At 42.2% G+C, this 12919-nt stretch overlaps 1 protein-coding gene across 3 annotated transcripts in view; it reads right to left on the bottom strand.

The window, feature by feature from the left end:
* LRRIQ1 (leucine rich repeats and IQ motif containing 1) overlaps positions 1-12919 on the bottom strand; it is a 128714-nt gene that overhangs the window by 42364 nt on the left and 73431 nt on the right. For all 3 annotated transcript variants that reach the window (XM_070755776.1, XM_070755774.1, XM_070755775.1), the window contains exons 19-22: positions 11616-11705; positions 9198-9313; positions 8538-8633; positions 6376-6461 (exon numbers count right to left, since the gene is read on the bottom strand). In XM_070755776.1, coding sequence (XP_070611877.1) covers positions 6376-6461; positions 8538-8633; positions 9198-9313; positions 11616-11705 — 388 coding nt within the window. The remainder of the gene's footprint in view (positions 1-6375; positions 6462-8537; positions 8634-9197; positions 9314-11615; positions 11706-12919) is intronic.

Here is a 12919-nt window from a genome sequence, read left to right as displayed (position 1 = left end):
AGGGTGATGAGAAATTGGAGAAAACGGGTCTGGTCGAAGAATCGTTGCAATGGCCGCCACCTGTCGGCGCAGTGTGTTGGGCGCCAGCCCCTGATCTAGTCCTTTTTGAAGAAACTCCAGAAGGTGTAGTATCGAAGATGCCAAGGGAGTGACTCCCCGTGTTCTGCAAAAGGTACAGTATGCTGCCCAGGTAGCCTGGTAGATACGTGTCGTTGATGGTCGCCGTGCTGCTTGGATAGTGTTAATGATGCCTTCTGGAACCTGCTTTTCCCTCATGCGGTGCCACTCAATCTCCACACGGCAAGTTTCCACCACTGTGGGTCTGGATGCACTATCGAGCCCTGTGTCAGGACCAGCTGCTGGGGTGGGATCCTCCATGGTGGCAGGATTGACAATCCCATGAGGTCGGCAAACCAAGGGCGTCTGGGCCAAAATGGAGCAACAAGGAGAATTTCTGCCTCCTCGGAAATGATCTTGGCCACCACCCTGTGCAACAGACAAACTGGGGGGAAGGCGTACAGGAGCCCCTTGGGCCATGGAGACAGGAGCGCGTTGGTCTGCTCTGCCTCTGGTGTCGGAAATCGAGAGAAGAATCTGGGCAACTGACGGTTGTGTCGTGTGGCAAAGAGGTCCACTCCCGGTACACCATACCTCTGGACAATCAGTTGGAACACCTCTGGGTTCAATGTCCATTCCCCGGGATCGATCGTCGTGCGGCTCAAGCAGTCTGCCTGGGTGTTTTCCACCCCCGAGATATGCTCCGCTCGAATCGATGCTAGATGTCTTTCTGCCCATGACATTAGTCTGTGGGCCTCCCGCAGCAGGCGATCTGAACATGTGCCTCCCTGGTGGTTCACATGTGCTCTTGTCGCCACGTTGTCCGTTAAAATCAGGACATGTTGGCCCTCTACCATCTCCGTAAACGACTGTAGAGCTCTGAACACCGCTCTTAACTCCAGCGTGTTGATATTGGGATCCCTCAGGTCTTCTGGGGACCACCTGCCCTGGGCCACCTGTCCCCTCGAGTGTGCCCCCCAGCCTGAAAGACTTGCGTCGGTAGTTATTGTCACCTCCTGGTGAGCCAAGAAGGGGGAGCCCTTGGTTAAGGCCGGGGAGGTCCACCACGGGAGGGAGAGGCGAACTGTCGTGGTCAGGTGCACTTGCCTTTTTGAATTGCTGAGACGAGCCTTTTGGAAAGGGAGGAGGAACCATTGAAGGGGGCGAGCGTGCAGTCGAGCCCAAGGAATGATATTGATACAGGAGATGAACATCCCTAGCAGTTGTGACAGTTGTGCTAGGGAGGCTTTGTTGCGACGGGAGATGGAGCGAACCAGGGATATTATCCTCCGCCTCCTCTCTGATGATAGGAAGACTAGGCCCATCGTGGAATCTATGACGGTGCCTAGATGGAGCAGGCACATAGTTGGCTCTAGATGACTCTTGGCTCGGTTGATGGTAAAACCTGCCCTTTCCAGTGCATCTATTGTCCGGGCCAGGTCTTGCCTGGCTTGTTGAGGGCTTCTGGATAGGATGATAACGTCGTCCAAGTATGCAAGAAGCCGGATGGATTGAGCCCTGAGGCTTGCTGTTAAAGTGTCCAAAAGTTTGGTGAATGTCCTTGGGGCTGAGGACAGACCGAAAGGCATGGCCTTGTACTGGAAGTGTTGGTTGAGAAGAGAAAAAAGGAGAAATTGTCGATGTTGTGGATGGACCGGGACATGGAGGTATGCCTCCTTGAGGTCGATGGAGGTCATCCAGTCCCGGTGTCGGACTGATGCTAGTATGGTATGCAAAGAATGCATTTTGAAGCGTTGGTATCTGATGTATAGGTTTAGCTGTTTCAGGTTTAAGATTAGTCAGCAGCCGCCGGAAGACTTGGGAACCACAAACACGATGGAATAAAACCCCAGTGTCTCTTGATGCGCCTGAACCTGTTCTATTGCTCCTATTTCTAGAAGGTGTTGAACCTCTTGTAGGATGATGGATCGCTTTTGCGGCTAATTTAGTGAGGTCTCCATAAATCTGTTGGGAGGCCGGTGCAGAAATCTTAGTTGGAAGCCTTGTGCTATGGTGTCCAAGGCCCAAATGTCTGTGGAGATGGACTCCCAAAATTCGGCGAAGTACTGCAGGCGTCCACCGATGGGATTGTCCTGGGAGGAGTCACTTTTGTTTGCGATATCCTCCCCTATTGCCTCCTCGAAAGGGCCTGCGAGATTGTTGGAACTGCTGGTTCCTGTTCCCATATCCCCCTCGATCGGCACGATAGGTGGGTGTGTAGGCCCCCTGCCCGTAAGGTCTTGTGACCGGGGAAGAAGAGGAGGTGGAGTCCTGACGAAAGGACTGCCTGCGAAAATAAGGGGCTCCCCTTCTGTTTTGTTGCCTTGCTGATCGTGGCAAAACTTTCTTCTTGTCCCTGTCCTCAATGAGGACGGTATCTAGGGACTCGCCGAAGAGTTTGGAGCCCTGGTATGGGGCCGCGGCTAAGCACCATTTCAACTTAGCATCCGCCTGCCACGAGCAGAGCCAAACTAGGCGTCGAGCCGATAGGTTGGAGGCCAAGGCGCGAGAGGAGAACCTAGCTGCCGCTAAGGTGGCATCCGCGGGGACCTCTGTAGTTGCAATAAGTTTGTTCACATCTTGGCGTAGCCTGGCATCCTCAGGGCCTAGTCTGGTAAGCATGTCCTTCAACCATAGGATGGAGGCCCTGTTAAAGAAAGATGCGGCCGATGCCGCTCTGAGAGACCAGGCGGTCAGTTGATGAATCCTTCTAATCATATTCTCCGCCCTCCTATCATCAGGTTTCAGTCCATCTGCCATGTCTGATGGCATGACTGCATTGGACATTAAAGATGTCACTGAGGTATCCACCGAGGGATATTGGAGTAAATCCTCCACCCCAGAGTCAAAGGTATAAAATTTCCTGTCCCAGGCTGAGGGTCCTAGGGCTGCAGTGGGCTGCTGCCAAGGCTTTTTGATGTTCTCTGCAAAAATTGGTACAGCAGGAATATGCTCAGACTCCTTCTGGGGCTCATTGATGAGCCTGGCTGCTGGCATGATGCCCACATCCTGGGCTGCTGTCTTTGCCGAGTTATCAGGAGTAAAGGTGGCCTTGGCCTTATTCAACAAAACTCTAAAGAGAGACTGTTTGAATAATCCTGCTAGTGGAGGTTGTTCAGGTAAGGTGGCCTCATCTCCGGATAGTTCATCCTCCTGGTCCATGGGCATCTCCCCAAGGCCCTGGTCCTCCTGAAAGGAGTTATGTACAGATGCAGCAACATCGGGCACAGTCCAAGGGTCCTGTCCGCTAGGCCTAGGAAGAGGGGAAGGCCTCTGCTGGGCGCCCACTGCGATGCCTTGTGAGTAGGCCGAGGCAATCATGTCCTGCAAGGATGGAGACATTGCTTGCCAGTTGTCAATGGGGCCTCTAAGGCCTGCTGCAGTTGGTGTAAAAGTGGCTGCTGCAGCTGAAGGTGGTTGAGACCTTGGCTGTACAGCTGGTCTGGCCCATTCCGCCCATTGAAACCCCTCTGCAGGTGGAGCACTTAAAGGGCGATCAGGTGATAATCCCCCTGCACCAGCGAGGTGGAAGCCCTCCAATGGAATATCTGAAACCGAGGGGCTTTGTTGGCATGGGGGTAGACTTGCTGAGGGGCTAGGCCCTTTTCTAGTCTTGGTTATTTCCAGCTGGGCTTCTAGGGCTTTAATCTTCTTTTCAGCCTCCTTTAGGGCTGAGGATTGGGAAGATTTCCCCTTAGACTTTGTGCCATGAGTCTTGTCTTTCCCTTTATATGATGAGGGAACTGTAAGCTCACTAGGGGCGTTTTGTGGTAACTGCGACATAATGATATAATTACTCACAGACAGCAAACCAAAGGAGGCTTTTCCACGATGCCAGTAGATTGCAAAAGTGACTAAGCAATTGCGACGCCTAAAAAGCGCGTCATCGCCCCCTTGTGGCCGATTGGTCTATGACTCGAAAGATTGTCTCCTGACCTCATTGCCATAGCAACCTTGTCAGCCCAAGATGGCGGCCGGGAGCAAATATGAGTATCTGAGTCATTCATGCCAAAATGGCGGCCGTGACATGAGGCAGGAGGATAGAATCGTCCCTTTATAAGGCAAGGAGAATCAATAATCTCCATAGCTTGCCATCCTGCCGGTTAGCTCAGGGGCAGCGTTCCAGCCCCCCTGCGGTAATTTAATGCCCCCCATGTTGCTCGTTTCGGCGGCGGCGTCTCTCCGGCCGCCAAACAGGTGATGGGGACAAAAAACCTCCTGCGCGGCAATTTCGAGGCTTTTCTGCCGCCGCGCTCCCAACTGCGGTCTTTTTAGCCGCTAAACAGCTGATCTACAGCCTCGGGATCGTATGAGGCAGCCGGGACTCCTTGCACTCGGTATAAAAACCGATCCGGAGGTGCTGCCTCGCGCTGGCCACCAAGAAGGTATCTGGGCACAAGCAGGAATGGAGGGGGGTTTGATCGCTCGCGTCAGGGACCCCATACCAGCGCACCCTGTCAGCAAAGCTTGCTCTGGGGAGCAGAGGCTTCTCAGGGGTGAAGAGTTGGAGAACGATACCCCAGAGGGCAGAGGCTCTCAATCCAGAAACTCCAGTCTTCATCCTGTAGAGAGAGATAAAAAGGGGAGAATACAGGATTATTACAAGTAAAAGAAAACATACATTTTATTAAAGAAATTTATCTCCAACTGGAGAGAACAAAACTCATAGTCCCTACGCTATGACTGAGTTTTTAAAACTGACTAGAAGGGGGCAGTGGTGGGCGGGACATATTAATTATGCTAATTTTTAACTCAGTCCCTGCCAATAAGGCTGAAGTAATACCCACGTTGGACTCTCTGAGCAGTGCAGTGGAGAAAATGCTCTCTCCTGCACATTGGCAAAAAGAATCAGAACACCAAATACAAGCTGAATAAACAAGAACTTACAGACAACCCTCACTTCATAAAAGACCTTGGAATACTCATATCAAATGACCTAAGTGCCAAAGCCCACAGCAACAACATTGCCAAAAAGGCTTCAAGAGTTGTTAACATAATCCTACGTAGCTTCTGCTCCGGTAATCTCACACTACTAACCAGAGCTTACAAAACTTTTGCAAGACCAATCCTTGAATGCAGCTCATTTGTCTGTAACCCACAACACATTCTGGACATAAACACTCTAAAAAATGTCCAGAGATATTTTACTAGAAGAGCCCTCCACTCCTCCACTCGTAACAGAATACCCTACATAACTAGACTTACAATCCTAGGTTTAGAAAGCTTAGAACTATGTCGCCTTAAACATGACCTTAGCATAGTCCATAAAATCATCTATTACAAGGTCCTTCCTGTAGGAACCATCTAAGCCAAAGCCCTTCCTGGCAGGCACCAACACTTCTTTTGAACCTGTCAATCGATCCTTGGAAAAGCCCAACCTTCAGCACTCACATGGGAAATCTGGACCTAAATCCAACTCTGAGAAGGGACTCAAGAATCAGCAGAACTAAATAAAGCCACTAGAAGAGCCACCTTGAAACCCTGTTGTTGTTAGGGATAAGAACTCACCAGCCTCCATTGTGGCTCCCATTTATAATTTGTTTTCAGCTTCTGTTCTGTTGAAGCTGAACAGTAGTCTTATCAGGACCACTGTCAGATGACCAAAAATACAAGATCTTTAAATTTATTTGGGGTCTGATCACTCTTCATTATAACACTATTTAAATAAATAAATAAAATCAATCACATCATATAAACTCAAACTTAACTCCAGTGATTTTTGGGTTATTACATTATGGCTGACTTCTATTGTAAATATTTAGGGATATGTGATGACAGTCCTTAAATATTTTATCATCACCCAAAATTAATTGGCATTTCTAAAAAAATGTACTATTTTGAGTACAAAAATGGTAAAAACGATTTGAAAATAGTTAACTTCAGTAGGACAGTAACCACCTCTACAGATTCAGAGAGCAATGAAGAACATTCAGCTCTATAATTCTGAGTAGATTAACAATATATATTTGGATGATTTAAGAGTCTCCAGAGCATATTCTACTGAGAATTAATTATTGCCTACAGAATTATATATTCAAAGTCAAAAAATAATCCTACTGACCATCACTAAATTGAGGGGAAAAGATTAGTGTGAGGCCATCATATATGTTGTTCTACCTGTTCAGCTTTATGAACTAAACTTTCTAATGCAACTGGCTGAAATACCAAGATTTAGTTATATAAAGTTTCTTTATAATCAATTAAGCATAGTTTTATTATTAAACATCTTAATAAATCATACTAAAAGCTGATTTTAAATACGATTTTTAGAAAAAGTAATATGCATAATTTATATCATTAAATTTAAAAGGTACTCACCAATTTTTTTAGCATTGTATTTTTTTGCTTTCATTTTATATGCTCTTTTTAGCATCAACTGTGCAGTAGAAATGTCTTTAAAACCCCTAGAGAAGAAACACTTATTGTCCACATGCAAATATAGGTGTTTGTTTAATAAGCATGCAGGGTAGTAACTTCTGGATGCTAGCAACAGCCCTTTCGCAACACTGAATTTGGCTCTGGGAGATCTTTTGATCTTTAGGAATGTCTTTTCAAGGAATCGTAAGGCCAGGAGACATGCAGAGAAAATGTACAATATGCAGAAAAAAAATTCATGTGACTCTATGGGTTCCATATATTTTTCTTATCCAATTCTAAAACAAAATACATGATTTTGCTGCATATATTACCGTGCAACCTCTAGAACATAATTTTGATATACATTAGGGCAGATTCCTGTTACCTGCTGCTACTAGTACGCTGTGCGCACAGCTTCAGTCTTCTCACATGCCTGTGTGCATGTCCCCACTGTGATTTTGCTTCCATGCATACGCAGGAAGCAAAAACGTGCCAAAATTGTGTGAGGGGGTGCACGCATGTGCAAGATTTTGCCGATTTTTTGCTTCTGTGCATGCGTGGAAGCAAAAAATCATCAAAATCTCTCTCTTTGCTTTCGCACAGGCGCACAAAGTAAAAAATAGGAAAAAATTAAAGAAAAAATATGGCGGCGCTCAAAGGACTGGCACTGGAGCACACACAAATTGCACAATCTGGTGGGTGTTACCAGTGTGCAGTCACCTACCACACCAGTAACAACCCGTCCTTGATATACATATGTCCTAATTATATAGTTATCATTAGGAATACTGATGAAATAATACCTAATGCTCTGGCAGTCATTTATGAAGAAGGTATACAATATTGCTGAGCAGAATAGCAGAATAATTTTATATCATTTATTTATTTATTTATTTATTTATTTTTTTATTTATTTATTATTTAGATTTGTATGCCACCCCTCTCCGAAGACTCAGGGCGGCTCACAACATGATAGAACAAATCATAAATAATCCAAATAACTTTAAAATATTTAAGATTTAAAAGAGCCCCATATACTAACAGACACACACACAAGCATACCATATATAAATTGAACATGCCCGGGGGAGGTGTTTCAATTCCCCCATGCCTGACGGCAAAGGTGGGTTTTAAGGAGTTTACGGAAGGCAGGAAGAGTAGGGGCAGTTCTAATCCCTGGGGGGAGTTGGTTCCAGAGAGTCGGTGCTGCCACAGAGAAGGCTCTTCCCCTGGGGCCCGCCAACCGACATTGTTTAGTTGACGGGACCCGGAGAAGGCCCACTCTGTGGGACCTAATAGGTCGCTGGGATTCGTGCGGCAGGAGGCGGTCTCGGAGATATTCTCGTCCAGTGCCATGAAGGGCTTTAAAGGTCATAACCAACACTGTCAACTTATGCAAAACTGTCATCTAAACATATTGTATACTTTAAAACCACCATTTATGGTTAAATCTAGTCATGACCTAGCTTGGGCATGCTACAGGAACAGTCAGCCAAGGAATATTGGTTAGTGGGAACCAGGAAATGTATCTTCTTTGTTGTAGCTCCTCTCATCTGGCATATTTTCTCTTCTGAAATGAGACAACTCGCCACAGCTAACTCACCGCAGCCAAACGTGCCACAGGACTATTCAACGAATATATTTGTAAATTAATTTTGATGAACCATGACCAATAATAAAATTAAGTCAATCCAGAAATATAAGAATTACAATAATTATGACAAAAACATGGTCACTAATAATAAAAGTACTGAACTTAATGATCAATACAGTATTGAATTGCCTTAGGTGAGTTAGCTGCAGCAACTTGCCCTAGACCCTCTCTCCCTTCAGGTATCAGGGTGACCCTGAGCCTGTTCGCCTTTTGCAGTGTGTGCCTGTGATCCCAATGTGTTAAGGGTCCCATTTCCTGGCTGTATGAACATTCAGGGTAACAGTTTTACTTGGTGCCATGTACTATATATTTATTTGTACTATTTTAATTATTTTATTTTTTAAATTATTATTTTTAGGTTTTATGATATATGCCACCCAGAATTATTTTGTTCAGATGGGCAGCTATGCAAATAAAATGAATAAATAAAATAAATTTAAAGGAAAATAATGACCCAAGCCAAACATACCATTCTTCTGAAATCTTTTCCTCCTTTTCAGATCGTAATGATAACTTTTGAGAGGACTTTGCCTCAGAAAGCTGTGAATCAGTGTTTCTTCCTGACCTAAGGAGAGCAAGAGTAAGATGCTAAAAAGCTAGTCCAACAAAATTTAAATATCTGCAGCTTTTGCTGTGCTATAAATTCCCATTATCTTCTGAAGTTAAAAAATAAAATCTAAGGTCCAGGAAAGCTTTATGCTGGAGAATAATAGAAGTTAGAGATTTATATAAAATATTTATATTTGTACTTCAGCCGTATCTCAAGATTATTTTTACTAAGAAATATAGGATATAGTAAAGCTTTCTTTATGTTATATATTTTTCTTTTAAACTTTATATAATTTTTATTGTCTTCAAATTTTAGGAGTTGAGAGTTTAGTATTTCTATGCTTTTCTTTAAACGAGTAAAGATTTTAAGAGTCAACTACTTAGCTTGAAAAGTTAAAATTCTGAATTTAGTGTGCACCATTTTAGTTATGAACACATGTGCTTTAAATTTAATTATTTGCAGGAATTAGAATAGCTAAACATCTAGATGTTTTCAATTATTTGTCCAGAGCTCGTCTTGGGTGTTGTCACTATGCAAATAACCACAAAGAGTAACAAAAAAGAAATTTATTTGACTTACCAGCTGCTAATATCACTGTCTTCTGATAATGTTGTCTTTTTCTTAAGCTGCCACATTTTATGAGAAGGTGATTTTAAATTAAATGAGCTGTCCTCATTTCCTGTTGATTTGTTGCACTTATAAAGAGAGAATTTTTTTAAATCAATCACTTTAACCTGAACATAAACTATGAAAGAAGGGCTTATGTACCACTTTCATTTATTGAATTTTTTATAAACTGCTTCTTTAGGCAATACATTAATAACTAAAGAAAATGCTAGTATCAAAAAACCCACAATAGAGGAAAAAGATGAAGCTTCAACTATTTCCAAGAATGAAACCGTTCCAACACAGGTAATTTCAAGTCAATCAAAACCAATCAGCAGCCAATGCAGTCTGCGGAGTGATGACAAAATATGTGCATGCCTTGAAAAGCCCATAGCCACTTATGTGGCTGCATTTTGCATGATTTGAAGTTTCCGAACACTCTTCAAGGATAGCCCCATGTAGAGAGCATTGCAGTAGTCGAACCTCGAGTTGATAAGGGCATGAGTCACCATGAGCAAAGACTCCCTGTCCAAATCGGGCCGCAACTGGTGCACCAGGTGAACCTGGGCAAACACCCCCCTCACCACAGCCAAAAGATGGTGTTCTAAAATCAGCTGTGGGTCAATGAGGATGCCCAAGCTGTGGACCTTCTCTGAGGGGGTCAATATGTCCCCCTCCACAGGGTAATGGATGGACAGATGGATGTGTCCTTGGGAGGCAATACCCACAGCCACTCCGTCTTGTCTGGATTGAGCTTGAGCCTGTTGGTACCCATCCAGACCCCAACAGCCTCCAGACACCGGCACATCACTTGCACTGCTGCACTGAGTGGACAAGGGGTGGAGATGTACAGCTGAATATCATCAGCATACTGATGGTAACTCACCCTGTGCCCTTTGATGATCTCACCCAGTGGTTTCATGTAGATATTAAACAGCAGGGGGGACAGGACCAGCCCCTGAGGAACCCCAGTCTCATAGGGAAAAAATATTCCCAACAGCAAATTAGGATTTTTAATTTGGTACGGAAATGTACAACCAGCCAGATCAAATTATGTAACATAGTCAAAATACTTACATATTAATTGTTACATTTTTTTCATTAGCTAAATCTTCCAGGATACATTCAAAGTAATCTCATCATAACACATTGTTCTTATGTGGTGGGGTTTCTTTATCTGGATTTCATAATTAATGCAGCCTGCTGTATAATATTTTGGTTTATGTGGCATATATCTTTACCTAAAAATTATACTTTTAGGAATATTCAGCACTGTTGAATAAAATTTTCACAAGATTTGCAAGACATTGCATAATGTACATGGAAGACAAGTACACTAATGCGCATGGAATAAGAATAGGATGTTTTGGTTTACTATTCTCTTAGGACCTGACAAAAAGTAAGTTATGTGTAGAGAGAACCCTGTGAAGTCAAAGGCTTGAGGTTTTTATAACAGCTGCATCTTGCAAAGACAGGATGCATTTTAAATTTTTAATGAAACAATGGTCTCTGTAGCAGTAGAAGCAGCCCAACTGAAAACTTCAAAGAAACATCCGGCATTGTGGAACATTCTCCTATACCCATAGTCTCTTTTGTTGGATCACAGCCACAGACATTAACAGGATCCAGTTATTTTACCATAAGCTGGAATGCACTAAATTTTCCCAATATACCTATGGTGTGAGCAGATATAAACTGCACAGTTTACACTGCTTCTAGATCATGAATTTAATTTTTAAAACACATTTGGGGTATTTTTTCATTCTAGTTTATGATACATTTATTGGGATGGGGTCCCACTTAAAATCAATGAATTCACTCAAGGGCATGGGTTTAGAAAAAGAAACAAATCTTAACTACTTTCATAAGAGGAAAATTAATAGATATGAAACACTACTCTTTTTAGTTTATGATCATATTATTGGAAGGAATACACTACACATATAGTTAAGATACACTTTAGAAAACATAATGAACATTTACACTTCAGTTTATCAAGTAATTAACAAATATTACATTTCAATGATTTTAGATGTCCTGAAAACCTTCAGCTGTTACTATATAATGTATACTTCATTCTTTTTTTAAGCACTTTGTCAACTAGCCATTTTTAATCCATTGCCAAATGTGCAGCTGAGACATATCATTTTTTGTTTTGCTACTGTGAAGTAAAGTGTTGAAAGAAATCCAAAATAAAGGGGGGAAATTTAAGCAAATCAAAGAAAAGCTACATGAAAAATTATAACTGGGGATGAGGAGGAAGTTACAGACTTCTAAAAGTAATTATGTTTCTTCAGTCAATAAATTGTGATATTAATCATACCAAGTATAGCACATTTCTAAAGGAATGAACAAAGGCCAAAGATGAATAAAGTTTCTGTGACATGTTACCTTTGGCGAGGGCAACTGGTCTGAGCAAAGCACTGTTTGTGAAAGGAAGCAGTTGGAATCCAAGGCTGGCCATTCTTTCTCAATGACAGCCTGGTTTAAAAAAAGGCAGTGAAGTTAATAGTGCAAGGACAATATAAAGTCATGTTGATAACATTAACAAAGTTGCATTTTAACTAATGTTGTATTCCTAGATCATGTATTAGAATTGCCATCCATCACATAGCCAAACAATAAGAAGCATTAAGGAATAGTTTTGGATTAATGATATACTTAAAAACTTACCGCGGATTACTAGTAACACTAATAATTATTTTTCATTATTACTTAGCTCCAGATATTGCCAGAGATCGGATTTAACTCAGAAAATTATCTCCTGCATATTATAGGTGTTTTTAGGTAAAATTGCACAATGAATTTTTGTGAAAGTTAGGAAAAGTAAAAGTACAGGATTCTTATGGAAGTACTGTATTGTCTGGCTAATTAATTAATTAATTTGTCTCAATAATGTACATAGCTGCCAAACTTAAATGCTGCAATTGTGGAAGGCATATATTAAAACAAAGAACAAAACAAAACAAGATACACAGCCTCAATTAACATTGAACAGATATTCCTAGGCAAATAGAGGCCCACCTTCCTACTGCCCTCTGAAAAGAAGCTCAAATCATCGTGGCCTCCTGGCTAAGAAAAAAGCCAGGTTTAATATTTTTTTCCCTGATGTAACTGTTACTTTTTAAAATTAAAAATTACTTTCAAAATTAATAAATTGAAAATTACAGCTGTGAAATATCACAGTGATTGACTATTGAGACCAGTTACATTAAAATAATTCCGATAGTGTTTCCTGAAGTACATATACTTTCTTCTTTTCTCCATTTTCAGTTAAAACCAAAGAAGTACATAATAAATTACAGTTCCATGTATTACCTTTACTATACCTTTGAAATTGTAATCTCAAAAGAAGGCGCACTGGAGACAAGAAATATGTTTGTAATAATGTTTGTTTACAACATAAAAGCTGAGCAGCTATTATCAAAGCATAAAAGCAAACACATCCAGTCAGGCAATGCTGGATTTACAACAGCCTCCCAAATCAGTTACTCAAATCGGAAACTCATAAACCAGAATGTTTAGGGCACTCTGACAAAGTACAGCAAGACTTTTTAAAAAATTGAAAGTGGTAGTGCTGAAACAGCATTGTATAGTAACTTAAGTTTTTCCATCTGCCCAGGATTTCCAGATAGATGTTCACTGTTTTGAAAGGGCTCCGGGCAATTTCAGAAAAGAATAAATTTGCCCACAGT

Source organism: Erythrolamprus reginae, chromosome 6 (assembly GCF_031021105.1).
Source record: "Erythrolamprus reginae isolate rEryReg1 chromosome 6, rEryReg1.hap1, whole genome shotgun sequence".
NCBI classification, from domain to species: Eukaryota; Metazoa; Chordata; class Lepidosauria; order Squamata; family Dipsadidae; genus Erythrolamprus; species Erythrolamprus reginae.
Note: the sequence above shows the minus strand (reverse complement) of the source record. Positions and strands in the feature narration are given on the sequence as shown.